The 27,791-nt window shown below is 56.6% G+C and overlaps 2 protein-coding genes across 2 annotated transcripts in view; one reads left to right on the top strand and one right to left on the bottom strand.

Moving 5' to 3' along the window:
* Window positions 1-2,141: 2,141 nt before the first annotated feature.
* VOLCADRAFT_59216 (uncharacterized protein) lies at window positions 2,142-4,912 on the top strand (the record flags this gene model as incomplete). Its single annotated transcript, XM_002949216.1, has 5 exons — window positions 2,142-2,245; window positions 2,429-2,530; window positions 3,191-3,402; window positions 3,752-3,935; window positions 4,651-4,912. 5 exons carry the CDS (start codon window positions 2,142-2,144, stop codon window positions 4,910-4,912), a joined length of 864 nt encoding a protein of 287 aa, XP_002949262.1.
* Window positions 4,913-9,443: 4,531 nt separating this feature from the next.
* Window positions 9,444-27,791, bottom strand: part of VOLCADRAFT_89530 (uncharacterized protein) — a gene marked incomplete at both ends in the record, with an annotated part of 21,048 nt that continues 2,700 nt past the window's right edge. Inside the window, 25 exons of the mRNA XM_002949083.1 lie at window positions 9,444-9,629; window positions 9,974-10,107; window positions 10,573-10,687; window positions 10,965-11,110; window positions 11,356-11,477; window positions 11,925-12,087; window positions 12,537-13,123; window positions 13,691-13,848; window positions 14,450-14,815; window positions 15,098-15,127; window positions 16,306-16,789; window positions 17,491-17,558; window positions 18,076-18,201; window positions 18,912-19,079; window positions 19,604-19,753; window positions 20,511-20,692; window positions 21,072-21,264; window positions 21,402-21,613; window positions 21,969-22,304; window positions 22,512-22,613; window positions 22,812-22,865; window positions 23,834-23,932; window positions 24,418-24,483; window positions 25,009-25,402; window positions 25,640-25,860. Of these exons, the coding sequence (XP_002949129.1) occupies window positions 9,444-9,629; window positions 9,974-10,107; window positions 10,573-10,687; window positions 10,965-11,110; window positions 11,356-11,477; window positions 11,925-12,087; window positions 12,537-13,123; window positions 13,691-13,848; window positions 14,450-14,815; window positions 15,098-15,127; window positions 16,306-16,789; window positions 17,491-17,558; window positions 18,076-18,201; window positions 18,912-19,079; window positions 19,604-19,753; window positions 20,511-20,692; window positions 21,072-21,264; window positions 21,402-21,613; window positions 21,969-22,304; window positions 22,512-22,613; window positions 22,812-22,865; window positions 23,834-23,932; window positions 24,418-24,483; window positions 25,009-25,402; window positions 25,640-25,860 (4,862 nt within the window). The remainder of the gene's footprint in view (window positions 9,630-9,973; window positions 10,108-10,572; window positions 10,688-10,964; window positions 11,111-11,355; window positions 11,478-11,924; window positions 12,088-12,536; window positions 13,124-13,690; window positions 13,849-14,449; window positions 14,816-15,097; window positions 15,128-16,305; window positions 16,790-17,490; window positions 17,559-18,075; window positions 18,202-18,911; window positions 19,080-19,603; window positions 19,754-20,510; window positions 20,693-21,071; window positions 21,265-21,401; window positions 21,614-21,968; window positions 22,305-22,511; window positions 22,614-22,811; window positions 22,866-23,833; window positions 23,933-24,417; window positions 24,484-25,008; window positions 25,403-25,639; window positions 25,861-27,791) is intronic.

Raw genomic sequence — 27,791 nt, 5'->3', positions numbered from 1 at the left:
GGGGGGCAGCGGGTGCGGGTATGGAGGGGCGGGTGGTGNGGCGGTATGGAGAGGTGTCGGGGGGAGGGGGGTGGTCGAAGGGGCAAGGGCAGGGGGGTGGGTTCGTGTTGGCGAAGAAGATATCCACATGGCGTCCCACACCCCCGCACATATCCCGCTTTCCTCCAATGCCCTGGCGAACCCAGTTTCGTGCCCAAAGCACATACATACATACATACATACATACATACATACATACTATACTAGGGTTTGGCACTACTGGTAAGGCGCGACCATTGCCCCCGGGAGATCCCGGGATCGATACCCATTAGGGTCAAAAGTCCTTCCGATGGTGGAAGGCATTGCGCCCCTAGTTGATGGACGGTGGTGACCTGGGATAAAGTTAACCTGCGAGCCGACCAGGAATGGAGTTGGGCCGCTGTCGACCCGGCAGATTCCGTTGGATGCTGGTGGTGGGTGCGGAACCTGAGCGATCCACTGAGAAGTTGACTAGGGTGACTGGATGAGGGTGCCCTGAAATACCGGGGAAGGCAGGGTTTCGCAGGGTAGCTGCCACGGGCGAAGATACACCCCCCTGTTTCACACATCATACATACTTACATACTAACTGCACCCTGGCAGCAGCACCGTCACCCTCCCTCCCCACCTCTTGATTCATCACATACATATGTACATATATATACATGCATACAGACAGACAGATATGCAGACGGGCAGACAGGCAGACAGACAGACAGACAGACGTGCCCCATCTCGGTGTTACTACGGGGCCCCAGTCCTGAACTCGAGTTGAACTCCCCACCTTCCCCCACCTTCCCGTGCGGTAACCCAGGCGCCTTGGTGGCCTTCCCGGGGGCCGGTGCTGGCGGCGGCATGATGGCGGGGGCATCTGGCATCGGCGGCGCCTTGGGGTTGCCTCCCCCCGTACCACCCCCCATGCCACCCATGATCCCCCCACCCGACACCTCCGCCAACTCCATGCCGCCCCCGCCGCCCTTGGCTGGCCAACAACAACAGCAACATCATCAACATCAGCAGCAGCAGCTGCAGGCGGTTCCCGACGCCAAGCGGCCGCGCACTGAGGCCGGGGGGCCCAGAGGGGGCCCTGGTCCGGGGCTGGGAGCCGGTGGGGGCGGGGGGCTGCTGGACCTCGACGGGCTTCTCAACAAGCGGTCCGTGAAGGAGAAGGTCAAAGTGGAGAAGTGAGTGAAGGAGATCTGTGTGTGTGTGTGGGGGGGGTAGCCCGGGGGAAGGGGATTCCGGGTGGTTGGTGCGGCAGTGTGTGTGGAGCGGTGTTGGGTTGCATGGCAAGGGAGGGGCAGATGGAGGGGGGTGGGGGAGAAATTGGCGGAGGGGACCCCTCGGTCCGTTAGTTCAACTGCAACTCCTGAAAGGAGTATGGACATGCACGTTTGTGCTCGTGTCCGGGCGACCTGTATGTATGTACGTATGTATGTACGTGTGTGCACTTCTTTCTTTCCTATCTGGCCTGACCCCCGCTTACCATTGAAATGAAGCGTCCCACTCCCCCTCCTCCCCCCCTCCCCGTTCCGGTCCCCCCCTCGAACCCCCGTCCTCCTCCCCCACACATAGTATTCAATCCCCCCCACCCCTCCCCCCGCTCAACCACGCAGAGGTGCGGAGGTCCTGGACATCCTGGCCAAGCCCACGGCGCGGGAGTCCGCCCGCGTGGAGCAGTTCCGTACCGCGGGCGGTTCGGCCATCCGGGAGCACTGCCCGCACCTCACCAAGGACGAGTGCAGGAAGTAGGAGGGGAGGGGGAAGGGGAGGGCGCGGAAAGAAGCAGTTAGTGGATTGGATGTCGGTTGGCAGGGGTTGGCAGTTGACCCCCCTGGCTTCATATTGCACCACCATGCGTATGTGTATGTGCATATGTTATGAGTGTCGTGCTGGGGAGGCACTGTAACCCTCCTCGCACCCCCACAGCGAAGCTTTAAGGGAATGTGTGGGTTAATGCCTCCCTCCCTTACCCCTCAGGCGTTGTGTTTGTTACGCGCAGTCTCCGGCCCTGGCGTGTGTTTGAAAGGGGGGTGTTCGTTTCCCTCTTAACCCCCCAACTACCCCCAAACTCCCCCTTACCCCCCATGTGTGTGTCGTGTGTATGTGTGTTTGGACCCAGGATGAACGGCAACCCCCTGGCGTGCCACCGGTTACACTTCTTTCGTGTCGTACAACCGCATACGGATGTATCGCTGGGCAACTGCAGCTACCTGGACACGTGCAGGTGGGGCCACCGGGGGGGGAGGGGGGGAGGGGTTTAGGATTTTAGGGTTTTAGGGTTTTAAAGTGGGGACGGGGTTAATGCACACGCTGACTCCCTCTTTCCCCTCCTCGACTGGCACGACCCTTCCCCACCCCTCCCTTGCTACCCCCCACAACCCCCACCCCACCCACACCCCTTCCTTAGGAACATGCGCACTTGCAAGTACGTGCACTACCGACCCGACCCCGAGCCTGACGTACCCGGCATGGGGGCGGAGATTGCACGACTGCGCGCCAGCGTGCCCAAGTAAGGGGGAAGGAGGGGAGAAAACACGTGCCGTACGGGGCCCCATGAGTTTGTGTGTGTACGGCACGGCATAAGTGTATCTGGATGTATCAATGTCTGTGTCTCTGTGGGCCGCTGCGTATAGATTTACCAACAAGAAAACGCAATGAATATGCGGGTGTTGTCGTACACCGCTCCCTTCCCAAGGAAGCCAATTGATCTTCTTGTACTTTGATCCCTGTGTGTATGTATGTATATATGTATGTATGTATGTATGTAAGGTTGTGTGTGGTATCTATGTATGTCCTCTTTACTCCCCCCCTCACCTAGCGGAGACCTGGCAGTGCACCCCCGGGGTCGGAGTCCAGGGGGGTCTTGGGGGGGGATGGGGTGTTGCCCAGCGCGCGGGCCCCTAACGTCCTGGTTCCACAACCCATAAGTCCAACCACCCGCATTCCCACCACCACATATATGTGTATATATACATATACATATACATATACATATACATATACATATACATATACATATACATATACATATACATATACATATACATATACATGTATATACAGATCAACACGGATATAAGAACACGCATATGTGTACAAGTATGTGTCTAATGAACCTAACTTACCGAATAACTGCTAACCAATCAACCGCAACCGACCAACCGATCAGGTACCTCCAGGCGTTACAAGAGCCCCAATGGATTAACTGCGATGTTCGTTCTTTCGACATGACCGTACTGGGCAAGTTTGGAGTCATTATGGCGGATCCACCATGGGAGATCCACCAAGATCTGCCGTACGGTACGATGAAGGATGACGAGATGCTGAGTATGAACATTGGCTGTCTGCAGGACAATGGCGTCATCTTCGTTTGGGTCACCGGTGAGTGTGTGTGTGTGTGTATGGGTGGGGGGGGGAAGGGGAGGGGAGGGGAGGGGAGGGGCACCTGTACATGCTCGTGGTATGTGTTGGTTCTGCATGCGGTCGACAGGCAGCCGCGGGTGGTTGCATGGACAGGTGGTAGGCGTTGGTGGAGTTGGTGGTATGGTGGTGACTTTCCTCCCCCTCTCTCGCCTCCCCTCTCCCCCCCGTCGCCCGTTTCCGTGTTGCGCAGTCCTCCTCCTCGCCTTTGCCTCCTCCCCTCCCCTCCCCTCCCTCCCCCCCTTGGCATCAGCTTCACTCATTCGTGGTTCGTCTTCTCCCCTCCCCCCCCTGCCCGGGGCCCCGCCAGGTCGCGCCATGGAGCTGGCGCGTGAGTGTCTAGCCAAGTGGGGCTACAAGCGGGTCGACGAGCTGATCTGGGTCAAGACCAACCAGCTGCAGCGGCTCATCCGCACGGGCCGCACCGGCCACTGGCTGAACCACTCCAAAGAGCACTGCCTGGTGGGCATCAAGGGGAACCCGCAGCTCAACAGGTGAGCGAGTGGTCCCGGTCCCGGTCCGGGGGGAGGGGGGGTAGGAGCGTGTACATGTGTGGATGTGGATGTGGATGTGGGTGTGTTAGGGGGGGGAGCAGATGTAAATTTGATCTGTGTGGTTGCAAATTTGGTAATTTACCGGATCTGGAACTGATGAGATTCAGTTTTCCTGGCCCCCTGCGGTGCCGTGCGTGCGTGTGCGTATGATGTTGTTACAGGGTGGCATCGCTTCACCAGCGGCCCCCTTTCCCTTGGAGGCAGTTCCCTGCTCTCCCCTGCGAGAGGGGCACCGTAATCCATTCACCCCATCCGACTTTAGAATGTATTCGTTGGGTTCAGCAACTCACCACCAGCATCCAACCAAATCTAGCGGATCAACGGCGCCACAACTTAGTTCCTGGTCAGCTCGCAAGTTGATATAATCACGTCCTACAACGTCCACAAGACGGTGGGGGGCCACCTCCCAATTCAATACCCCTCACACATCGAAGGGTCGGCAGACGGATTTGAACCCGGAACCTCCGGGAGCAGAAGTCAGGCCTTAACTTCTGTCAGCCACCTGCCTATGTGCGTATGTATGTATGTGTGTATGTATGTGTGTGTATGTCTCAATAGTCGGCGATCTCTTCCTGCAGCAGCTCGCAGCCTCCTGTTCCGATCCACCCCTGGACCCCATAACCTCATCTCCCCCCCTCCGTACGGGGTACGGCAGGTTCGTGGACTGCGACGTGGTGGTGGCGGATGTTCGTGAGACGTCCCGCAAGCCTGACGAGATGTACCCCCTGCTGGAGCGCCTCAGCCCGGGCACTCGGAAGCTGGAGATCTTCGCCCGCAAGCACAACCTGGCCCACGGGTGGGTGGGTCTGGGTAACCAGCTGGAGACCATCAACATCGTGGAGCCGGACCTGCTGCAGAGGTTCAAGGCGCGATACGGCTACGAGCCGCAACCCAAGACCAAGGGCTTCGTGGCGTAACCTGGGCACCGATGATGATGTTGCTGGGATGGGATGGGGTGGGATGGATAAGGTGGTGGAGGAGGAGGAGGAGAAGGGGGCTCAGGGTTAAGACGGGAACTCTGGTTGTGGGAGTCGTCGGGTGGTGGTGGGGAAAAAGTCTCGGACCGACTTGAGGGATCGTGCGAGGTGCGCTTTCTGGAGAGAGAGTGTGTGTGTGTGTGTGTGTGTGTGCTTTTGGTGCGGGCTATGGGGTTTGCACATGTAAACGAGCTGGCGGGCGGGCCATTCGACCGTACCTGGGTGCACATGTCCACACCGTGACATGAGGGCCATGCGGTCTAGAGGGCCGTGTGCCGTGTCTGGGCTCGGGGCTGGGTTTTACGGCACATGCTGCTGGGAGGGGTAGGAGTTCGTTTGTTAAATGGGGGGTGCAGTGGGAGGCCGGGTGGGGAGGGGAAGGGCCTCCTAGATCCGGAACAATGAAGAGGGGAGGAGGCTGACTGTGCCGCTCACTTGGGCTGTGTGGGGTTGCTCACCGCCGCCAGTGGGGGCGGCTGAGGGGAGGAGCAGGCGGAGGAAGAAGGGGTACCTCAAGGAGCACACAGGAGGGGGCCGAGGGAGGGGCCCGTGCGCAGTGGAAAACTCGGGCATCTATTCTCCAGCTGGCTGCGAAGGAAGCGAAAACGCGGGGGGCCGGGGGAAAGGTCCACATAAGCTTTGAGCTGACGGACGAGGTTTGCGTGCAGGTTTTGCGGCGTTCGTTATTTTTTCGCGACGGCAGGATTCTTGGGGCCCCCTTTGCGACATCACTCGGAAGAGCTCCTTGGGGTAACTGGGTTTGGTTGGTCCGCAACTAACGCGACCACAACCACATAACAGAGAAAAATGCCGGTATGCAGGGTACCCTCACCTCCTCTTGCCCGTCATCGCTCGCCCGTTATCACTCTCTAATGCCGCCTAATAACCCTCGCCGTGGGAAAGCTGTGTCGTATACATACACACAATCTTACCCGCAAATTGCAACCCATGCTGCTGGCGGGGGACCCTCCATTTCAGCATCGTCAACGGATTTCGTTCGCCGTACTGCATGGCAAATGAACCCTACATATGACCGCTTTGAAACGTTTTGGTACGATAAACATGATCCTGCTCCGATAACCCGTAACCGAACTTGACGCACAAACTGTGGGTGCCACCACTGCGTCTGGCGTTGCTGGTGCTGTTACAGCGGATGGTACCGTACCTTTCGTACCATCCGTACGGTACCGTACCATTCGTACGGAAGCTGGCAACAGGTCTGGAAAGAGATGTCGAAGGTCGGCATCACTTGAGCGAGTGGTCCGCGTGTACACCAGGGCCACCCGCCCAGGGATAGAGGAGAGCCCCGATAGCTGAATGCCTTCTGGCCAACGCCACCACCACCATCAACACCACCACCATCTGGACCGTGCGACCCCCTTCGCGGTTGGCCATGTGCTTGAAGTGGGTGTGTGACACCGGCATTGCTGGGGCCACTTCAGAGGGTTCAGGGAGTAATTTGGCTCACAGGCATTGATGCCCACAGCATGCTAGCAACCGGAGCCAATTTCCGCCTCATAAGAATTCAAGTAAAGGTTTTTTTTATGTGTTTTATCGAAGCAAAGGCGAGCGCTCTGTTGCTGAGGCTATATTGCCGGAGTTTGCTGCACCGGGGGGTTGCCGCACCCCTGGGCCCCACACCGGTATGGCTGCGTGGCTGTATGTGCGAAATAATGCAATGACACGATGCACAATGGGCACCAAGGCGGTAACGGCGCCCATGATGAAAAGCTGTAAGTGTTACCTCAGGGGAGCTTCACTTAAATGGTATGACACACGCAGGCGTGAGGTATCGTGCACATCTCAAGGATCAGATGCAAGCCTGCATTGCATGAACACCGCCTCTTCCTCCTCCTCCTCCTACGACTGCTACTACTGCTACTACTACTACTACTACTACTACTACTACTACGACGACGACGACGACGACTACTGCTACTACTGCTGCTGCTGACCACGTTCCTGATTGCGCTTCCACTGGACGCAAAACACGCATATGTGTATGCGTATATCCTCACTGGAACGGGAGTGGGCCAACGGTGGGTGCAACACACAACTCCTTCACAGCCACTTCCCGGATGTTGTTCAGCCGGCGGTGCCGGTGCCGATGTCTGCGCCAGGAACCTGGACGTCTAAGCCTCAACACACATACATACATACGTACACCGTACATACATGCGTGCATGCAGGCCTTCACAACGGCAACGACGATGATGTAAGCAGCGGCAGGCCCGGTCAGTACAGGTTACCTTCCTGTTGCCCTCACAGCCTACTTCAACGTCACCAACACCAACCAGGCGAAATATTCAGATAAACAGATTGTCTGACCAGTTCAGGATTTCGTTAATCAGCAGCTGCCTTCGGTGGAGGGCTTCAACCCCAGCAGCCTTCGGCCTCTCGTCCATCATTCCGTTTTCCCCCCCTCCTACGCCGTAAAAATGCACTTAGATATAACGTGCGTGTTTTAGATGCCTGTGAGCGCAATGCGCGGAGGCGTCTGTGGGGAAATACCCACCGCCTTCTGCATATCACAACACAGCGCTGGAGTGCCGATCCTCTGCAATCAGATGTATGTACAGCTTTCCGACAAGCAGACGAAGTGGTTTAAGTTCTCTGGCAGTCACAAAACTGGGCCGACAGACAGACAGACAGACTGGCAGACTGGCCGACGCACCGACAAATGGACAGACAGGGCCGCTGTTGCTAATGTTAGGCGCAGAAAAGAAGTGGGTGGCGTGGAACCGCCTGAAGTAATTGCTGGGGACGGCCATCTAAGGTCCATACTAACGGATAATAAAAGGGTTAATGAATAAGCGCATAACGGAGTGAGTACGGAGTGAGTACGGAGTGAGTACGGAGTGAGTACGGAGTGAGTACGGAGTGAGGTCATGTCCCCCGACGCGAGTGAGGCGACGGGTAAGGTGAAGTAAGGTGAGTTGCAGTGATGGAGGTGCGGGGGGAGAGGTCCGGTCAGGATGCAGGAGATGTGCCAGGCACTGGGTTTTATGTGCAGGACTGCCGTACTTCCCTTGCGTGCCCGGTGACAACAACAGAAGATGACGCTACGCCCACTTCCCACCTCCAACTTCTCTCTGTCCATCTGGGCCCCCCCCCCTCATCTTCCTTCTATACGTCTTACCGCACGTCAATCCATGTGGTTCTGGGTGCCAGGGGCTAATGGTTCAAATGGTTCATACGTATGTATGTCGCCACCTTCATTCATGGGAAGAACCCTGCTCCCTGCCCTCCTTCCCTGGCCCACATCAGCAGTCCCCGCTCATCTGACAAGCCCCAAGGTTCCCTACACTAGTATCAGAGACTCAGATCAGTTTCAGACCCGATCACCACCTAGCTGCAGCACCCAGAAGGACTTGTTACCGTATCTACGGCGGTGCCCGCCGGCCTCTCTCTTCGCGTCTTCGCGCGTCTCAGGGTGACTCAAGTCCTTCACCGCCCACGCATCGACACGGATGCGCACCTGCCACCTTCCAACGATTTTCTTTCATCTGCCTGACAAACCGAGATTCCTTTTCTGTAGCGCCCAAGGATCGATCCAGGGACTCGATGGATTATTAAGGTGTATCACGCCTGAACACGTTTCCTGCAAAGTTTCCCCAAGTACGGCGCACTATCTTCACATTGCACACATACGTACATACACACATACACACACACGCACACACACACACAAGAGAAATGCGCGGGACATGCCGCCAGGTGCTCCGGCGGCCATGCGGGCATGCAAATGCACTTTAGTGCTCACCATCGGAAAGCAGGTTGGGCAGAAACCCCAATCCTCCTCCAATACGCTCCCACACAAAACCCTCCAAAAAGCTTCCCACACTTAAACAAGCGTAGATTCCCCATGGCTGATACCCCCATATTCCCATGGCTGATACCTCCCTCTTGCGGCCACACGCATGAACCCACCCTTCCACGGAGCATCGGGACCTCCCGTCCCCCCCCCCACTACCCCGCTACCACCGCCATCACCACCACCGCCTCTACCTTGGCTACATAGCAGCGCCACCAAGACAACAAAACCGAATGTGCCACTGATACGCGATATCAGGGGTCCCCTCCGTCTCCACCGAAACCCCTCTCCTTGCCTTTGACGCGCAACGAGCGCCTCGCCCCGCCACCGCTTTCTGCGGACGGGCTCCCGGGTCAGCTAACTGGGCGAGTCTCCGTCACCGCCCGTACTGCTCCTACACCTGGCTTCAACCCCTCTAGGAGATACGCTTCGACACGGCTCGGGAACCGTGCCGCCTCGAATCTTGCTCCGGAACCAGACCGTGTCCCGCTCAAAAGAAATAACCCGGGGTTTCTCTCCTGAACCGCGCCACCTAGCTGCTCCGGAACCGGGTCCCCTGTGCAGCTTTTTATTGCAGTAGCGGTAGATGTACATGCCAATAGGCCGGGCTCCGCAGCAACAGCAGTCAACAGTTTGCCAAAATCCCCTTCCTATCTTTCACTTCTCCGTGAGTTCGCGGTACCCCTTCCAGCTGGCCGGCGCCGTGAAGTTGTGCTCCGCCATGAAGCGAAGGAGCACGTCGGAGGGGCCGTCCACGCGAGTCTGGCCCAGGTCGTCGCGCAAGGCAGTGCGGGTGAGCTCCAGCCAGCGCTGGGCTTCGGGCCAGTTGCCGGTCCGGTAGGCCTGCGGTGTGCGGAGTGGGGGAGGCGGCGTCCAGGCGACGTTGAGGCCGCGGTCAGGAAAGCGGCAGCGGGTGCATGAGGGCGGCAGCGGGTGCATGGGGAGGTGGGGGGGGGGTAGCGCCGGGGCACCATACACATCACCCTTTATGGCCATGATAGTGTGAACACTTGCTTGATCGTCAAACGTTTCGTCCCAGTAACGTGTACAAGAAATCCTTGAAAGCGCAAAAAAATAGCAATGGCAGCAATGGCCTTGATACTCTTGAAAGCTGAAGCCCGGGCTCTTAGAAGGCTCAAAACCTGAACCCCGTTGTAAGTGGTGTAGGATGGGTGGGAGCCACTCACATGAAACCCGCGATCAAAGTCCTCCTTGAAATCCGGATCCACTCCCCAGCTGTCCACCAGATCTGGATTCTCCTGCCATTCGTTATTGCAAATGTACGACCTCCACATCAGCTCCTCCACGGGACTGTCGTCACCTGCGGATAGTTGGGGGACGGGGGAGGGGGTTACGGGGGGAAGGGAAGGGGGACGGATAGATTGCTTTGCGAATGGGGGGCATGGCGGTATGAAAGGATTGAGGGACACGAGAGGCAGCATAATGAGAATTACAGGTCGTTGCGACAGTACGACGGTACCGTATTGGATTCGGAATTGGGCTACGCGAGATCCACATGCAGTACATGTCGGTATGTCGATCTGTGTATAGGGCATGATGACGATATCGGGACAGGGCTCAGGACATAAGACATCCTGGATCACAGCCGCCATCTAGGGGGTAATTCCACTCAATTCCATACCTTCTTTTTAACACCACCACCACCACCACCTCCTCCACCACCGGTCGCTGGCCTCGCTCATAGCAGCCGGAAGGACAGGGCTCGAACAACAACAAGGGACTTGCAACACAAAGGCTCAAAGGCCAGTGTAGGGCACCAACTCACCCTCCTCAACCTCCTCCTTTGACGGCTCCGGAACCGCCTCCAGGTCAATGTCGTACGTGTACAGCCCCATAGGCTGTGTACTACCCTTGACTGTTACGCAGTCGATTTGGCGAACCTGGAGGACCATTGGGAAAATGTGCAGTGGGTGGGTGGGGTGGGATGGGATGCGAGTGAGGGTTGAATGGCCCCACACCAGCCTAGCCAGTCAGCCAGAGCCTGAGTTCAAGGGGATGAGGTCGCGGCCCACCTTACCGTAAGAATTGTCCCCCTTCCCCCAGTTTCCCTTCCCCCCTCCTACTTGTTTAGGGAAGCATCCAGTCCTTATACCACCCCCACCTCTCATACCCACTCCTCTCCCTCCTTCCCTCTCTTTCCCGTAACTCCCCCCGCACCTTGCTGCGCACTTCGTTGGACAGGCAGTCCACAAAGTCCTCCGACAAAAGCAGGGGCACGCCGAACTGCTTGGTGGCAGCCTCTAGGCGCGAGGCCATGTTGACATTGGGGCTTAGGTAACTGGCGTCAATCTTGTACTCGGAGCCTGACGTGGCAGCATTAACATGTGTATGCGTTAGCATATGTATTAGTGTGCGTATAGTAGGTTGCATATAGTGTATGTATGTATGTATGCGTATGTGTGTGTTTTGACCAACGCCTGTTGCAACTTGCAGCAGTCTCACGAACTCGGGGGATACCCTACCGAACGGTTGGTTCCAAGCCCCACATCCCTAGCCCCACATCCCTAGCCCCACATCCCTAGCCATAAAGGCCACCCCAAGCACCCACCGATGGCGCCCTCAATGGCCCAGCCCACGTGCAGGCCAAAGCCCATGGCGATTTGGAAGCCGGGCATGCGGCGATTGAGATCCTTTCGCATCGCGTACTTCTTGAGGCGCGCGGATCTGTACCTCAGCAGCAGCAGCAGCAGCAGCAGCAAACCCGCAGTTGGGACGGAAGCCCGGAGGGGGTAACGTGGTAAGCACGGCCTTGGCTAAGCCGGGGGATGGAAGGCACGGAAGGGGCACTGGGTGCAGCAGGCGGAATACTGCTAGGCCAACGAGGCAAAGATGGGCCAAAAACCTTGGTTGCCTCCGAGGCGCAATATCTATACGACGGGGCCGAATAGGTGAGCCTACGAGAGCTTCTCCCCTACGGGTCAAAGAGGACAGCAAAGTGGGTAGGACAGCAAAACGTTACGAGAGACATGAACCCAGCTCGAAGCAGCATTCGACTACACTGCACTTTGGACTGGAACAGGGGTTGAACATGGCACAGGGGTGTTGCCTGCTCTCCCCCGTCTTTCCCAGCCCCTTCAACCCGCCGCAATCCTCCTCCCAACCCGCAATAGCCTCCACCTCCTAAGGGCCAGCTGTATGAGCACGAAGGAAGCCAGGGCGTTGTCCGCGATGGCGGTGATGACCTCCTTCTTGGTCTCCCAGCTCAGGTCCACGTCGTGTTTCAGCGACATGAGGGCCTTGATGTAGGTCAGCTTGTTGGCAGAGCCGACATGCGGCCCGTCTGGGAGTGTTTGTTGGGTTTTAGGGGTTTTTAGGGGTTTTAGATGATTTACTTTTATTAGGGTTTTAGGGTTTTCGGGTTTTAGGGGCCGGAGTAGTCATTGTGGGAAAAGAGATTTTGGGCAGGGCAGGTAGGGTATCGTGGTGCGACGAGGGGGTGTTTTAGGGTGTTGATAGTCCCCGCGAAAACGTACCGAACAAGGTAAGAGGAGGTGGGGAGGGGTTTGTGCATGTTTTGCTGCTTCATTTATTAGCTGAATCCACTGCGTTTTTATTACGTGGTTGGCATGGCGAAACTCTATATTGTTATTGAATACTGTTCCACTCGTGGCATCAAGGAAGTAATGGTGTGGATTGATGTGATGTGTCTCCCTCCGTCTCCCTCCGCCTCCCTCCTCCTGATCCCGCACCCTCACACCCCTTCAGGCGCACATTCGCACCGCAGCTCACCGCTACCCGTCAGGGGGAAGGAGTCGTCTGCAAATTGGGCGAGAGTGTTGACTCGAGGCAGGCTGTTCATTGCCACGTACGACATGTGATGATTGTTGGAACTTAGAGAGCCATCACCGCCTGTGTTGACGGGGGCCACGCGGTTCGAACCCAGGGAGAAGAACTTCCGCTTTATGGACACGCGGCCAGCGCTGCTGAGTGCCAATGCGCTGAGTGAGGGCTTGGGGGCTACAGACGGGATCATTGATGAGCCAGGGCTAGCGGAGGCAGAGGCTGCAGCTGAGGCAGCGATGGCTGCGGCTGCTGGGCCAGTGATGGCGGCGGCGCCGGCGGAGGCTCCGCCGCCACTGCCGGCGACAAGGCCCCCGGCGGAACCAGGATGGGTGCCGGAGGCGCCGGCGACGGCGGCGGAGCTGCCGCTGCCGCTGCCGCTGGCGCCACCGCCTCCGTTGGCTGCGCCGCCAACAATGCCGCCAAGACCTCCCCCTCCGCCGATACTGCCGGTTCCGAGCGGGGTGTGCAAAGCGGAGCGTTCCATGCCCCGCTTGCTTTCCGAACCTTGTGATGCGTTGGCGATATGTTCGCGCCTGTGTGCGGGGGGAAGTACGTTGCGGCATTGCAGCTAGGTTGGGTCACCTGCTGTAGCAGCCGGTACACAGTACGGCGCTATAAATACGCGCAGAGCGCGACCACCAGCAACTCGAGAGACCTTTTCAGCGGTCAGCTGCTACACCTGCCTGCCTGGAGTTGCAAGACGCCACACCTGAAGTTGTGCTCTCCGCTTGATCCCCTTGCCCTAGGGCTCCCTTCTCCTCAACGTTTCGAGTCCCTTCCCTTCTCCTCAAGGTTCCCTTCCCTTCCCTTCTCAACATCTAAAAGAGGAGCGCTCCCCCATTTCTACAAAATACCACAACTGCCGTACGGCTACTACGTGACTCGAATATCTTAATGGCTACCCAAGAACATACATACGTACATACGTCTTAATGGTTACCCAAGAACATACATACGTACATACGCACACACCTGCACTGCGGACTGTGTTTTGACGTAGGCGATGTTCCCGCCTAAGCCACGCGCACACGCACACACACACACACACACACACGCACACACACACACACACACATACACATACACGGCTGCGCACTTACCGGCTCAAAGTGCTGAGATCTCGCAACTGTACGGCCCGCGGGAATTTCCACACGAGCAGGAAAGCATCGCCGATGTTCTTGTTGGGTGCGCCTCCGTGGGTTGATACGCTCGTGTGTACGATGTGGGCGATGGAGTTGACGAACTCCATGACTTCTTCCTGCGGGGTCGAGCGAGCGCGTGGCGAGGCTGTTTTTGGGAAGGGTGTAGCGTCAATATTACCGCAACGGCCTAACCTCCAACGGTCTGTACGACATAGTGGTGTAACGTATGTCCATCCATGATATTATACACACATAGGGAGACACCGTTATCATTACCCAAAGCTACAACATATATTTTGGTAACTGACCAAACTCCACCAACAACTCCACCAGCCAACAAACGGGGGCCAGAGGCCGAATGACAAACAAACAAAAAAAGAAACAAGTTGAGAGCAATCCAAAAGGCAGCAAACTGAAATCGATCCCAAAATTGAAAAACATGAAACACAAAAATGGACATATGAGTAATGTAATAAATGTATCTTCAGCATGCTTGTGCACCCCTTCGCCCTACCCACCCACCCGGGTTGGGCGAAATCTGTTGTCCCTAGAAAAATGAATGATGAATACTTCATCCCCCTTCATGTCCACATTCCCTGACAGGCAACCACCTTTTGCAACCACCCGAAGCTGACAAAAACCCTAATATAACCCAACCCCCAAGCTGTGCAAATCCTAACGAACCGCAACCACCTCCCAACCAACTCCGCAACCTACCTGCAGCACCTCCGTCGTGTCCGTGAAGCGCCGGATGTCGCAAAACCCGAACACCGCCACCGTCTTGCGGCCCGGCACCATGGGGTTGATGTCACCGTCGTTTCGGATATTCTCCGCGATGACCTCAGCACCGGCGTCTCCGAAACCAATCGCCAAAAGTGCGCCAATCTTGGCGATGGAATTCTCCAACACCTCCGTTTCGTACGCTCCTGCACCAAGGACGGGATTCCCCGTGGTGGTGGTGGCGGCTGCGGCTGCGTTCTCCTCGTCCTGCCCGCCGGGGCCCTCCCACAGGTAGTCCCACATCTTTTGCACCAGAGCTTGAAGACGGTCCCGGAAGCGGCTCCAACGAGCTCTGAGGTTCGCCTGGTGGTGAAGGTGGGGACCGGGGGGAACCAGGGCGGTGGTGGTGGGGGGGGGACGTTGGAACCGTGAGTAGCGGATGGGGGAATAGCGGTGGATGGGGGAATAGCGGTGGATGGGGGAATAACGGTGGATGGGGGAATAACGGTGGATGGGGGAATAACGGTGGGTGGCCAGGTGGTTTGCGGCGCTGGGCCGGCTGCCTCAGTTGTGGTTGAGTTGTGGTTCATGTGTTTCTCCGGTCTTCGGACGACCAGGACTAGCGCTATCGGGCTTTCCCCCCACCTCCCACCCCCCATTTATCGGGCGCAGGCGCTGACGAACCAGGGAGCGACGGGGGGAGGGGGAAGAGGAGCGGTATGCTGGCCCTGTGTATGTATGTACGTGTGTATGTACGTATGTACGTGTGCATGTACGTACGTATGTGTGTATGTACGTATGTATGCACGTATGTTGGGGGTCGTTACACCTTCTGGAGTTGCGCGTTACCGTTCAAAGTGTGCACCCATACGGCCAAAGTTTGCAACCATACGAGCCCTGGGCGAGCTCATAGGCACCAAGCAGACAGACAGACAGACAGACAGGGGCTGGGCGGGGCTGGGCTGGAAGAACATTTTAACGGAAAATGCGCGAAAGACTGCGACCCAACGGCGTATGTGTGTGTATGTATGTAAGCTTTAAGTGGGTGAGCTCCACTATGTACGTATGTAATAATATTCAGTATAGCCGATTGCTTGCTATGTGTGCGGCGGGCGAGGGCTGCTGTGTTTGTTTCTTTGTGTGTGTATGTGTGTGTGTATGTGTGTGTATGTGTGTGTATGTGTGTGTATGTGTGTGTATGTGTGTGTATGTGTGTGTATGTGTGTGTATGTGTGTGTATGTGTGTGTATGTGTGTGTATGTGTGTGTATGTGTGTGTATGTGTGTGTATGTGTGTATGTGTGTGTATGTGTGTGTATGTGTGTATGTGTGTGTAATTTTGCACATGGCAGCAGCTGGGCCAGCAGATTCAGTTGTCTGCAGCAGCGCCGCTTTCGTAGCCCTCATTCCATATTCCTTCCAGCTACGGACCTTCGACGGTGGCAACAACGGTGGCAACAGTGGTGGGAACAGTCCCATATTCGAACCCACCTGCAGAATCTAATCTATTACATTGCTGTTATGCAAAACAATCACCCGACAAGGCACAAGGGATCCCATACCTGGGTCCTCATCCCCATAACGCCCCTTCCAATACACACACCGAAACCCCGTACGCCCCACCACCCCGAACACGCCGTACACAACCAATCAATGCATCGCGTACGATGCCTCCACAGTTTGCAGAACACCGCACCGGCTGTGCCTTGCATATTGTAAATCAGATGCCATACACAGTACACACGAGCAGTACACAGTACACAATACAGCATGCGCAGTACAGAGTACACAATACAGCATGCGCAGTACACAGTACACAGTACACAGTACAGCAGCGCAGTACACAGTGCGTACCCTGAACGGCGAAACCGCCTGCGCGGCTTCCATCGCGTTGAAGCGGAGGGATTGCCGATGGAGGGTTCCCGCCACCGCCACCAGGCTGCCGGGGCCGTCGGCGGCAGTCGCCAGGGACAGGCGGGCAAGCCTCGAGGCGCCGTGCTCCCCGCCGCCAGACCGGTAAATCGTGGCCTTGCGGTCAGTGGCGCCCGGCGAGCCGCCCGCGGTGAAGGCGCTAGCGTTGCCGCTGCCGCTGCCGCTTGCGATGGCGGCGGCGGCGGCGGCGGCGGTGGCGGTATCGCTGCCCGCCGGTGATACGCCCACGGCGCCGCCGTCGGTATTTCCGCCGGTAAGCAGCAGCGGCGGCAGCAGCGGCGGCAGCGGCGGCGTTGATGAATCGCTGTTCCTGGAGCTGCTGTTACGGCCCAGGCCAAAACTGGTTATGAGGCTGTCGCGATTGCTGCTCCCCGGGCCGGCTATTCGTGTGTTCGTTTCCGCGAGTCTCTGGAGCCTTAAGGGGGTTCAGGATTGGGATGGCAGTGGAAGGAACACCGACAGAATGGAAGTGGGTTGGCGGGCGCGGACGCAGGACGATAGATAGAGCATATACGCCCATGGCAATCGAGTTTTGTGTATAACCCCGTACACCGTACGAAACCGCCATGACATGCATGATAGAGATAGAGATATAGCGGCAGTTTGTACGATACTCGGGTGTTATTCCGGATGAGTGTACGGCCCATGTGCATGTTTAGGTGGGTGAGTGCGAGTATGCGGGTAACGGTAACACCGTTATGTCAGCCTGGGCTTGGCGCTGCAGCTGGTCTGGCCTGCGCTGGAGTAAAGTCCGCCGAAGCACGCTAGCCTTTCCTCTCCAGAGAATTTGGGAGCATTGGGAGCCTCAAGTCATCGCCGGCCCCCCGAATTGTAACACAGCCACCTCTCCACTCCCGCTGGTGTCAGGCCCACGCGCGTAAGAGTCTGCGGCGGCTACAGCTCTTAGAGAGCTGATGCCCTAACCTCCCTGGTTGTTTGGTTGGTTAATTCGTTGGTTGGTTGGTTGTGGTGCTAGGACCGTGCAATTGGAGAAAAGTCGGTTTGTGTGTGTGTGTGTCTGTCTGTCTGTCTGTCTGCCTGTATGCACGTATGTATATTTTTGGTGCCAATACCAGGCGTGCCAGTGTGTTTGCCCAGAGTACTCACTTATCCTGCCAAGGCGCCTGCAGCTGCAGGCGGCTTTCGGCCATGGCGAGCGGATTCTCCGCCATTTCCTGCAGCAGTGCAAAGCAGTGCAACAGTTAGCATGAAACGGGATGAAGGGAAACAGGAAGCAACCCCAACCAGTAGAGGAGTGATGGCTCCACGGCAGGTCAGGCCTTCCCCCTAGGCCCTCTAGCTCCGAACTTCAAATCTCCGCTACAGCCGAATGCACTACTCCTGCCGCTGCAGCTAGGTCGCCAATCAAAGTCCCCGTCCCCAGATCCTGTCCCGTTTTGCAAATCTCGTCCAGCTCTTAGCCCCCTGCTGCAGCCGTACACGATTACCAGCGTGCGTACTCATTAACCCTAACTAACCCTAACCAACCCTAACTCACAACCACCGACACGAAACTACTGCTTGGGGAAACCTCCGCGATTTCTCATCATATGGCTGCTGCTGCTACTGCTGCTACTGCTGCTGACGACAGTTTTACGTCATCAAGCCCTCCCGCATCACACTCGTTATTCCCCCCCTACCCCCCTTCCCCCTCTACCCCCTACCCCCCTACCCCTCTACCCCCTCCCTCACCTGCACTCGCTGCAACATGCGCTCAATGGGCATCAGCACCAGGTTACGGGAGTCCCGGTTCAGGAAGAAAGCTCCCATCACTAACAGCGCGATGATGAACAAGCTGCGGGCGATGTTGAGCATGGCCTGTAGCAGCAGCAGCAACAGCAGCGACAACAGCAGAGGTCCAGCACGCGCAGCAGCAGAAATAAAAATAAAGATAAAAGGAAGAAAAGGAACGTTTGTTTCGGGACAAAGATCCCCAGCGTGTAGTAACGGAACCGGGGATATTAGGACTATCAACCTTAATTTATTTTCGCAAAGTATTCGCCATCAGGACCCCCCTCGCCAGCGGTGCCAAATCGTTAATTGAAGGCCAATCCAATCCGCCCTTCACAGGGCGTCAAGATACAAGTCCCGGGCTATGCCGTAAGTTTGGAGCCATGGCCACCAAGCAGGAGTCGGCGGGCTCGGGCATAGCTAAACAGGTGGACAATACGTTCGACATTCCTTAGAATGATATAGTCCCAACCTACGGTGGTTCAGGTTCACAAGTCACCACACCGAGCACCACCAGGAGTAGCAGCAGCAGCGACAGCAGCAGCAATGACAGCAGCAACAGCGATAGCAGCAGCAGCAGCAGCAGCAGCGACGTCAGCAGCACGACCAGCACCAGCACCAGCACCAGCACCAGCACCAGCACCAGCACCAGCGGAGTGCTGGTCCATTTTCACTCATGTTGATCCACTTGCGGCTCTTCGGTGGTTACCTCCGGTCTACCGCTGTTGCTCATTCATTCATTCGTTCATTCAGTCAATCATTTATTCATCTATCCATTCACGCACGCGCTCGCTCACCGACACTTGGGAATACCAGCGCCAGTCGTACACCGCAAACGTATCCAAGCGGTCGCATCTGCCGGCGGCTCCATTGCCTGCCGGAGTCCACTGCGACGTGGCGCTGGTGGTGGTGTCGTTGCTGGTGATGGTGCCGTTGCCAGCTGCACCGGAGAGATTCGAAGAGCACTGTGGCAGCCGACGAGAGTGGTAGGGGGAGAAGCAGCAGCGGTTTTCCGGCGGCGCATTTCCAGAGATCATGAGAATGGACCGGATTGCTCAGTCGCCCCACCGAGAAACAGGGAACCGGGAAGTGGAAGTGAAGGGGCTAGGGAGGGAAAAAACGACTTTTGAAGAAGTGGCGGGCTGCCTGGAGCCCTACGGCAGGGGACCCCAGTATCCCTGCGCCACGCATAGTGGCGGGTCCCCGGGGCCGCGTGGCGGGATCGAAACCTGTTGGGCACACGATTAAAATCTGTCCGTATGTTGCGGTGCTGGATATGGCAGGTAGAGAAAAGAAGGTACGAATTCCTCCTTCCTGAATCAGGATTTGAACTTAGCAGACCACGGTTTGACCACAGCCTGTTTGAGCGGTGCAGTGGTGGGAAACACGCCGCATGCACGGGACGGTGTACGACGGGGTGGGTGCTGATGTCGCGGGCATGTGACGTGTACGACTTGTAAATTGTGCTGAGGCTATAAGTGGGACTTACAAGGACCGTCGTAAATGACATGTAGTACAACTCCTCGAACCGCCGTCTCGCTTGCGACTTCACCATGTGCGTCACATTTGCAATTTTGAGGCTGAAGAGGAAGCCGGTGGATCTGCTGCCAGTGCCAAAAACCAGTTGCTCCTTAAAAACCTGTATATGGTGGGGGAAGACGTTTCAAGGACAATCAGTCATCTCGTACAGCAAAAATATGCCGTCTACTTGTACTGCACGGCGTACGGACGCTCGTATTTGGGACCGCACAATACGAGTCCTTTGGCAGGGGATAGATGCCCTTTCTGTTAGGGAGAAGCAGGCCCCGGTGGCGGTTAGTGGCGGTTAGTGGCGGTTAGTGGCGGTTAGTGGCGGTTAGTGGCGGTCTTCCGAGACGGCGCGTGCTGCCTTCCCCCATCCTCCCAAGATGAGGGCCCTACAAGGGCCCCCTGAACGTAGGCCATTGACGCCTCGCTCTTTGATCTCTGTGCTGTGCTGTGCTGTTGTCGTCTGGAGGCGAGTGGTGTGTTGCACAAGTGGTGCTACCCGCCCGCCACGGATATCACCACGTCAGCGGCCCCAGGATCACAGCCATTCCATTAACCGTCACTCGCTGCCCACCTACCTAAGAATCGAAACGTCACATAAATAACCATCCCCTCAAACCCTCAAGTACAGCCCTCTCCTTGGCGGCTACTCAGGTCCTCCTTCAGCACGTAGCATGTTTTGGATCGTGACTCGTGAGATACCCTCCGCTTTTAGAATGTGACACTTCCGGTGTTGCTGACACCCGCGTCCCCATTCCCATTCGAATTTCGTCAGTACCCTCGATGTCGCTTCCTTGCCCGTCTGCCCCCCAAGTCCTCCCGCTCCCAGCCGCGAGCACCACTCCAGGGGGGAGGGCAGCGGAGCTCACCCTCAACGCTGTATCAAAGGAGGGGGTGTTCTGGCCTTGCTCAATGGCCATGTCGTGCAGAATGCGCAGGGCCCCCTCCCCCACGGTCTTGGAGCGGCCGAAGGTGCCCAAACGGATGTCGAAGGCGGGAAGCAGCAGGATAATGATGAGCAAGCCCACGATAATGCGCCGAGTGGTCAGCTCTGTGAGTGCAGGACGCCGACGAGGCGTGAGCGGGGGGGGGAGGGAAGAGGGAACAGGGTCGGGGAAGGACATGGGCGACGAAAGGAGCGCAAGGAGCTGTTATCCCGGAAAGTTCCTCCTTTAGGGGGAAGAGACGTAAAACGGACGGAGTGAAGCGGGAAGATAGGGCAAGAAGGCGAGAGGGGCTAACGGAGCCCCGGGGGGGTTCAAGTTGGGTTTCAGCTTTCCAGATGTCAATGTCAGTGCTCAGCGAGCGGCGGACGGGATGTAGGGATGTAGGGATAAGGCGATCAAAGGAAGGGTCAAGGGAAGGAAGGGAGGAAGCTCTCCTAAGGGGGCGAGCTTGCAGCAGTTCCACGTGCCGGTGCGGCGCCGCACCTTCCAGCTTCTGGCCCACTTTAGTCTTCCGGTCCATCTCCTGCTGCATTTCAAATTCAATGATAGACAGCTGCTCCTCATTATTCGCCACTTCGGCAGCACCCGCCGCCTGCAATGCTTGCCTGATACGACGGCGCCGTACGTATTGCTGGTACATCGAGTACAGGCGCAACATGCGCATTAGCCGGAAGATCTGTTGAAGGGGCGTGAGTACGACAGAGCAGTGTGCAAAGTATCAAAATGAGTGAATAATTGCTCATGGAGTAGCACAAAAAGTTAAAATAGTGAGCGGACAATGACATTATTCTCTATGTTTACGCGGCCACTCACCCTCGCAACGCGGCCTGCTTTGCTAGAAATGTAAAGCTGATTTCCTGCATTGCTGAAAAAGCTGCCACCATCCGCCAGGTTGATGTATTGAGAGCCCCCGAAGAATTTGATTCGAACCGTCGGCACCTCAAAGACCAGTGAGGACGTGCCGATGGCGTCCAGCCAAAAGTAAAATCCAAGGAAATAGCCAGGGCGCAACAAAGACGATAATGCTGCACAAAAAGCAAACAGAACATGAAGGATTAGTCATGCATGTTTTGCGAAGGTTTTGAGCGTCAAGTACTATGAATCATGAGCTTCCGCAGTCTGTTGAAAGAGATAGAAATGCTTTTGATAGATGAACACAAATTTTGTCTGCACTAAAGCTCCGAAGTGAAATCCCTTGTTTTTGGAGAACTACCCGTCGTAATAAGCGACCCTGGAAATCCTACGAATGCCTTAGGACGCTTTGACAACCTGAACATCACGGTTGGTTGGGCCGCCCTGTGCCCGGAGGCAAGCAGTCAAAGCAAGGCACACAGCCTGACATCACCCCTCGACCCGAACCCCCATACTACATTTACTCACCCATTTCCAACGAAAATAGAACAACGATTATGGTGATGATGATTTCCAACGGCAGGTCTACGGTGGGCGGCAGGCAGGCCTTTTTAAAATCATCCTCAAAGATGATAAAGAAAGTAAGGAACACGAGTAGCCAGTAAAAGTATATGTGGTTCATCACTTGTAGGAGGCGCCGCCGCCATGGCACCAGCCGTTGACTGAACTGGCTTAGTGCGTCCGGCATCGATCCCACGGCCCCGCTCCCTGACACCTCAACGTTGGGCGTGTGGTGTGCGTCACCGGCGGCACTGGAGTGAGTCGCACTTGTGCAAGAGGCTCGCTGGTTCTCCGGATCCAGCCCTGAGCATGTGATGCGGCCACGGGAGGGGGTGGTCGAAGGGGCCATGTACATGTCCCCTACAACCAGGCAGGCTTTAGAAATTGAGTACAGTGGTTGTGTGGGAGGAGGGATAAGAGAGGACGAAGGGAAACGTGTGGGTGACGGGAGGTGCTGCGGTTTGACGAGGCGGCACCAGCGGAACCCGAGTGGCGCGCAGTTCCCCTTACCCCCCGCCCCCTGTTGCTTAAACCACGCTCGCGACATCCCCAGCTGGTTTGAATGGGTTTCGGAGCGGGTTTGAGAGATTCTCGGTGCGGCGGTTTCCCCACCTGCCGAGTGGAGTGCAGTCAGCAGCAGTAGCAGCGGCAGCAGCACAGCTACCGCAGCCGTGGAACGCCACCTACGCTGCTCAACGCCACCACCCGACAGAGCGAGCCAACGACCGTTCAACCCCCACCCATCCACCCACCCACGCTGTTGAGGTTCATCTTGTCCCCCAGGGCCCCCCTCTTTCCCCCCCGAACCACCTGTCTGCTGCGCGTCCTCCTTGAAAGGCCCCGGGAAGGGACCTATCGCCCCGGCTGTGGCAGCAGCGCCCGAGGCCGCTGACCGGTTAGAGGCAGCTCCCTAACGGGGAATTAAGAGGCGGTTCGCGCGCAAGCTGACTGGCGGAAGGCCCGGCTGATTCGCTGACGGGCCGACTCTGGGAGAAAGCAGCGGAGCCAGGACACTTCGTCCCCCTCCCCGTCTTCCTCTTCCTCCTCTACTTTGTCCTTTTGTCACCCGGATGCAGGCAGTGTTGCACTGCCCTCTTTTTCCCTTGTTTTTATTCGCATATGTGTGTGTGTGTGTTACATGGTTGGGGGTGCGTGACCCCATACCTGTAAGACTACCCATACGAGCCGCATATGGTCGCTTGTGCCGACGAGAGCCCGGGTAATCGCAACCACCCAAATGTACACATATACATACATACATTCATACACAGGCGAGGAAGATCTTCCTTGGCCTAAATGTTTGTAGACGTTGTAGAGGAGCTCGATTGCAGGGACTTGGGCAGAGGGTCGGTGGGGCCACCTGACACCCCCCCGGTTGTTACGAGGGCCCCCGTTGAGATGCCGCAGCTGCGCACCCCGCGGCCTCTCAACAATCCACCCAGCCTCTCAACCCGTCCAATAATCCAAACCCAGTCCACGCAGCCCACATAGCGGTTTGCCCCTAGCTAGCTTGCTCTGCCCTGCCCTGCCCCACCCTGAGGCACCCTGCCCTGTGCTGCTCCGTACGGCAAACAGCTCTCCTTCACCAGGCCGCTTCCGCTTCCCTGCCATCCCATGCGGTGGCTGCTCCCCCTTCTGCTCTGCCTCCCTCCCCGCCCTGCACTCTCCCTTCCGCCTCCGGCTTTTCGTTCCCTTGGTGCCTTCAGGATCTGAGTCCTGTCCACAGCCCACGTTGAACTAGGGTGAGAGCTCTAGGCTGAGAGCTCTAGGCTGAGAGCTCTAGGCTGAGAGCTCTAGGCTGAGAGCTGTCTGCGATTTACCGTCATCCCTACCTTGATGCCCCTGGGTGGAGCTAGCGGGGGCCAGTGCGTCCATGTTTGGATTGATTGAGGAAGGATACCGGCCTACAGCATTGGTGGCATCCGCAGATTCTGAGGGAGGAAGGGAGGGACGCATGGAAACCGGGAAATGACATGTGCGGATGTGTGGATGAACGGAGAAAGAAACGGGAGAACCAGGCAGGCCGGCACGGCCGGTACGTACAAATGAGAGCGGAAGGATAGTTGTGGACCGCTTCCAGGAGCGGTTTGGAGGCCATCGCTGCAATCCACAAGCATGCATACGCAAAACCAATCCACAGGTACATGTTTCCTCCCTATAACATGAGGGCCTGGGCCCCAGAGACCTTCCAGCTGGTGTACGAACTGTGTTGTGTGCGTCACCACCAAGCTGGCCGACCCAGCACCTCAGGCTTTGCGCTTCCCCAAAGCAACCTCTCTCCTCCCCTCCCATTCCTGTCGCCTCTCTCCACGCCCTTATTCGCTCCTAATCAGGATTTGTCAGGATCGCTTGTCCACCCATTTAGAGGCCCACAAACAAGTCACGAAGCCCGACACCAACCGCAGCCCTGACTGACCCGTGGGTCGAAGTCTTTGCGCCAGTGACTGCCGCATGGTTAGCCGCCGGCGGGCAGCCAAAACGCCTGCGGACGGGAAAGGAGATCAGGTTTAAGGCACAGCTCGGAAACGGCCGAGGATGATTTGCATGGTGGGAAGGGAAGGGAGGGGAGCTTGGGAACCAGGTCTGAGTGCAGCACAGAAGCCGATAATATTAATCCACTTCCTGAAGGCTGCAAGGGGGACATGTAGCGGCTTGCACAACCGTGTAAATGAGATGAGCCGAAGGAGCCTCTGTACCCGTGCGAAGTCCTCAGGCCCCCTCCCCGGACACCTTGTAGATGCCTCCTTCTGCTCGTGGCTTTACTCCGCTGAGCTTACCGCCTCTCACAAACCCATACGCGTTCTCATATATCGGCTACACGGCGAACACGCACCACTACTATCCCAACGCGACTAGTCAGAGTTTGCCAAGTCCCCAAGCCCCCTTGAAGCAGCAGAGCCTAACCCAACATGTCTACAGCCGCACACATTTACAACAATGCCACACCCACCCAGCCACATAACCCACCCATCCACCCAGCCAGCCAGCCAAGAGCCAGCACACTCACCATTGTGACTCGATGGCACACGGAGGTCGGGTAGATGGAAGCGCACACCGCCACGGGTGCCTCCTTCCCCGTTGTTACCCACGATTACGGAGCGTGCACTGAAATCGACATCGCGGCCAAGAGCTGCCGCACGGACAGTGTAATCGGCCGGTCCTCCGGAGAGGGCATTTGGCCGGTAGGTGTGCTCTCCGTTGGTGGGTAGCACCAAACCTAGGCCGGCGGCGCGCATGGGATCCGTGGTGCCGGATGCCCCGGCTGTGTTGCGTTTCTTTACTGCTAGGTCCGCGTGGGTGGGAACCCAGCCGGGCAGCGGGTTTTTCGTTGCAGGTGTGACCACGGAGAGCGCCAGCGGCAGGGAGGGGACCAGGGGAAGCCCCGGCCGGGCCGGCAATGTCTGCCCCCAGCCCAAACCGCCCGTGCGAGCAGCAGGAGTGGAATTTGTTTTAGCAAGGGTCAATTCAAACTTTGTTTATCATAAATTCCAGAGATGGGCATGACTTTGGAGTTATAAGGATGTTTTTTTATTGTCTGTTTGGAGGGCATATGGCGTTATGATTGTTTCAAGCAAGCCAGGGGCTGCCACGATTCGCTCGCGCAAATTGCGGATGCGACGGAGATGCGCGCGGCTTACCTGGCCTTGCGGCGACGATGTTTGCGCTTGTCCTCCTTCACCAGGTACTTCATCCTCGCTTGTCCGGACGGATTTAATCTCCAGGTTAGCGGCCGCGGGCAGGGCGGGCTGGCCGCTCACGGCACCGGCGCTCGTGGCATCGTTTAGCTCCGAAGGAACTCGGGGCCCGGAATGGCTCGTCCATTTTTTGCTGATGTTTGCCGTCCACAAGAAATCATCTCCTGGCCGGGGAGAGTCGGCGGGGGTGATGTCGGCTGTCGCATCGATGGAGCCGGTTCCCATTCCGGCCGAACCTGATTCAGAGCAGGGCGTTGCTCTGCCGATAGAGCCAGATGGAGATATTGTTGTATCCAGAGAGATTTGAGGTCGGTGCGGCGACGCCGGAGTCGCGGCCCGGGAGCCATCGTCGTCGCGCGGTTGTTCCATCGGCTGAAACGCCGTCTAGACGACAATGGTGCGCCTAGTTGAAAGTTTCAGATACTTAATAAACATATCTTAAGAAGGCACCCTCCGGATGGGACATCCTGAGAGGGGCCAGAAGAAGTCGCGGCCCAACTCCGACCGTTGGCCGCAGAAGCCTCACTTAAGTCCTATTCTACTAACTAGCCGTTGGAGCAGGGTAACCAGGCGTCTCAGTTGATTTAACGTTTCAGATTAAAAAGGTCTCAGGTCGCTCCGCGTCATGGCATGGAGGACAGTGGCTGTATGCATTCCGTTAGCATATGTAATCAGACTTCCATGGAGACCCTGCTCTCAACCGAGCTGCTGGGACGTCTAGCCTGTGTACGATACTCCTCAGTCCTTAGACTAGGGTGGGGACGCTGCCGAAGACGAAAGGGCGTCTCCCAAGTACGGTTTTGACGAAACCCACCTAAGAACATGTACTGATATATCTTTCATATGTCAAATATAGTACTTATTGAATAGTTTGGTTAGCCGCAAGCTTGCTGCCCTTAACACTGGTCAACATAGTCCTTGTATGAAACGCGAACTCGTTGCTTCAATACTCTTTGCCTGCACTGGCAGGGTTGTGAGTTTAATTTCCTTGACTGATGATTATATGAACACTTAATGGTGGCAGTATTATCGTATCACGCTTGTTGGGGCTACAGCCTCCGCGCCACGGGGGGATTCCAACCTGGATAAATAGCCATGGATCACGGCTTTCATGATCCGTGTTATCAACAACTGATACCTGGGAAGAGGTTGAATTACGGCGTGGATAAAGCGCTCCCATGTCCCCGAAAGATTTGTGCACATTCCAAACGGTGTCGCGAAAGCAGAAATTCACATCTCAATCAAATAAAACAAATCAAGGTGTAAACAGCATAGGTTGTAATCATCAGCATACAACAACCTGGCGATTGTTGTGTGGCCTGATTCGCGACTTCACGCGACAAGCAATTCGAATTGCAATTGACAGCTGGAATTCATCACGTCAACCGATTACTCCCACAATGTGACGTCACAAAAAGGAAAGAATGTCCCGATGGGAATGTCATGGACCAATGCCGCCTTCAAGGGAACGTGCATTTTGAATTGCAATAAAGCCCGCCCCACCGTTGCCATCTGTCCTAGCTATTGCGCTTCTGCGTGTCTGCGTGCGGCCCGATCGCCTAGGAGGTTCGGCCATGCGCTTGCTAACTTCATGGATGCATTGGATTTTCTGGATTCGCCTTGGGCACCCAACGCTTGTGTGTGTGTGTGTGTGTGTGTGTGTGTGTGTGTGTGTGTGTGTGTTACATGGTTGGGGGTGCGTGACCCCATACCTGTAAGACTACCCATACGAGCCGAAACTAGGCCGCGGATACAAAACAGTCTCCTCGATATACGTTACATAGGTTAATGGGTAGAGGGCAACGGAAACTGGCAAGTCCCTGCCATAAATACAAGCGAAGTCTCGTCCATAGTAGTTGGCTCCAGAATCAGTCTCGAGATCTCTTCACGCTACGATACACCCAAGTTCTGCACGAATTATCAGCAGCCTGCTTCCAATGGGCCTTAATTTCTTCGCCATCCCTTGCGCTTCTGCCATTCTCTTTCCACATTCCTTCGTTTACATGCCAATGAAGATGTTCTTGCAAAGAAGTTCGGGAAAAGACGAGAGTCCCGGATACAGGATGGCCGATTGTTAGCTATTCTTCGACCGGCC

This window comes from Volvox carteri (assembly GCF_000143455.1).
Source record: "Volvox carteri f. nagariensis unplaced genomic scaffold VOLCAscaffold_13, whole genome shotgun sequence".
NCBI classification, from domain to species: Eukaryota; Viridiplantae; Chlorophyta; class Chlorophyceae; order Chlamydomonadales; family Volvocaceae; genus Volvox; species Volvox carteri.
The sequence above is the reverse complement of the archived record's forward strand: the minus strand, read 5'-3'. Positions and strand labels throughout refer to the sequence as shown.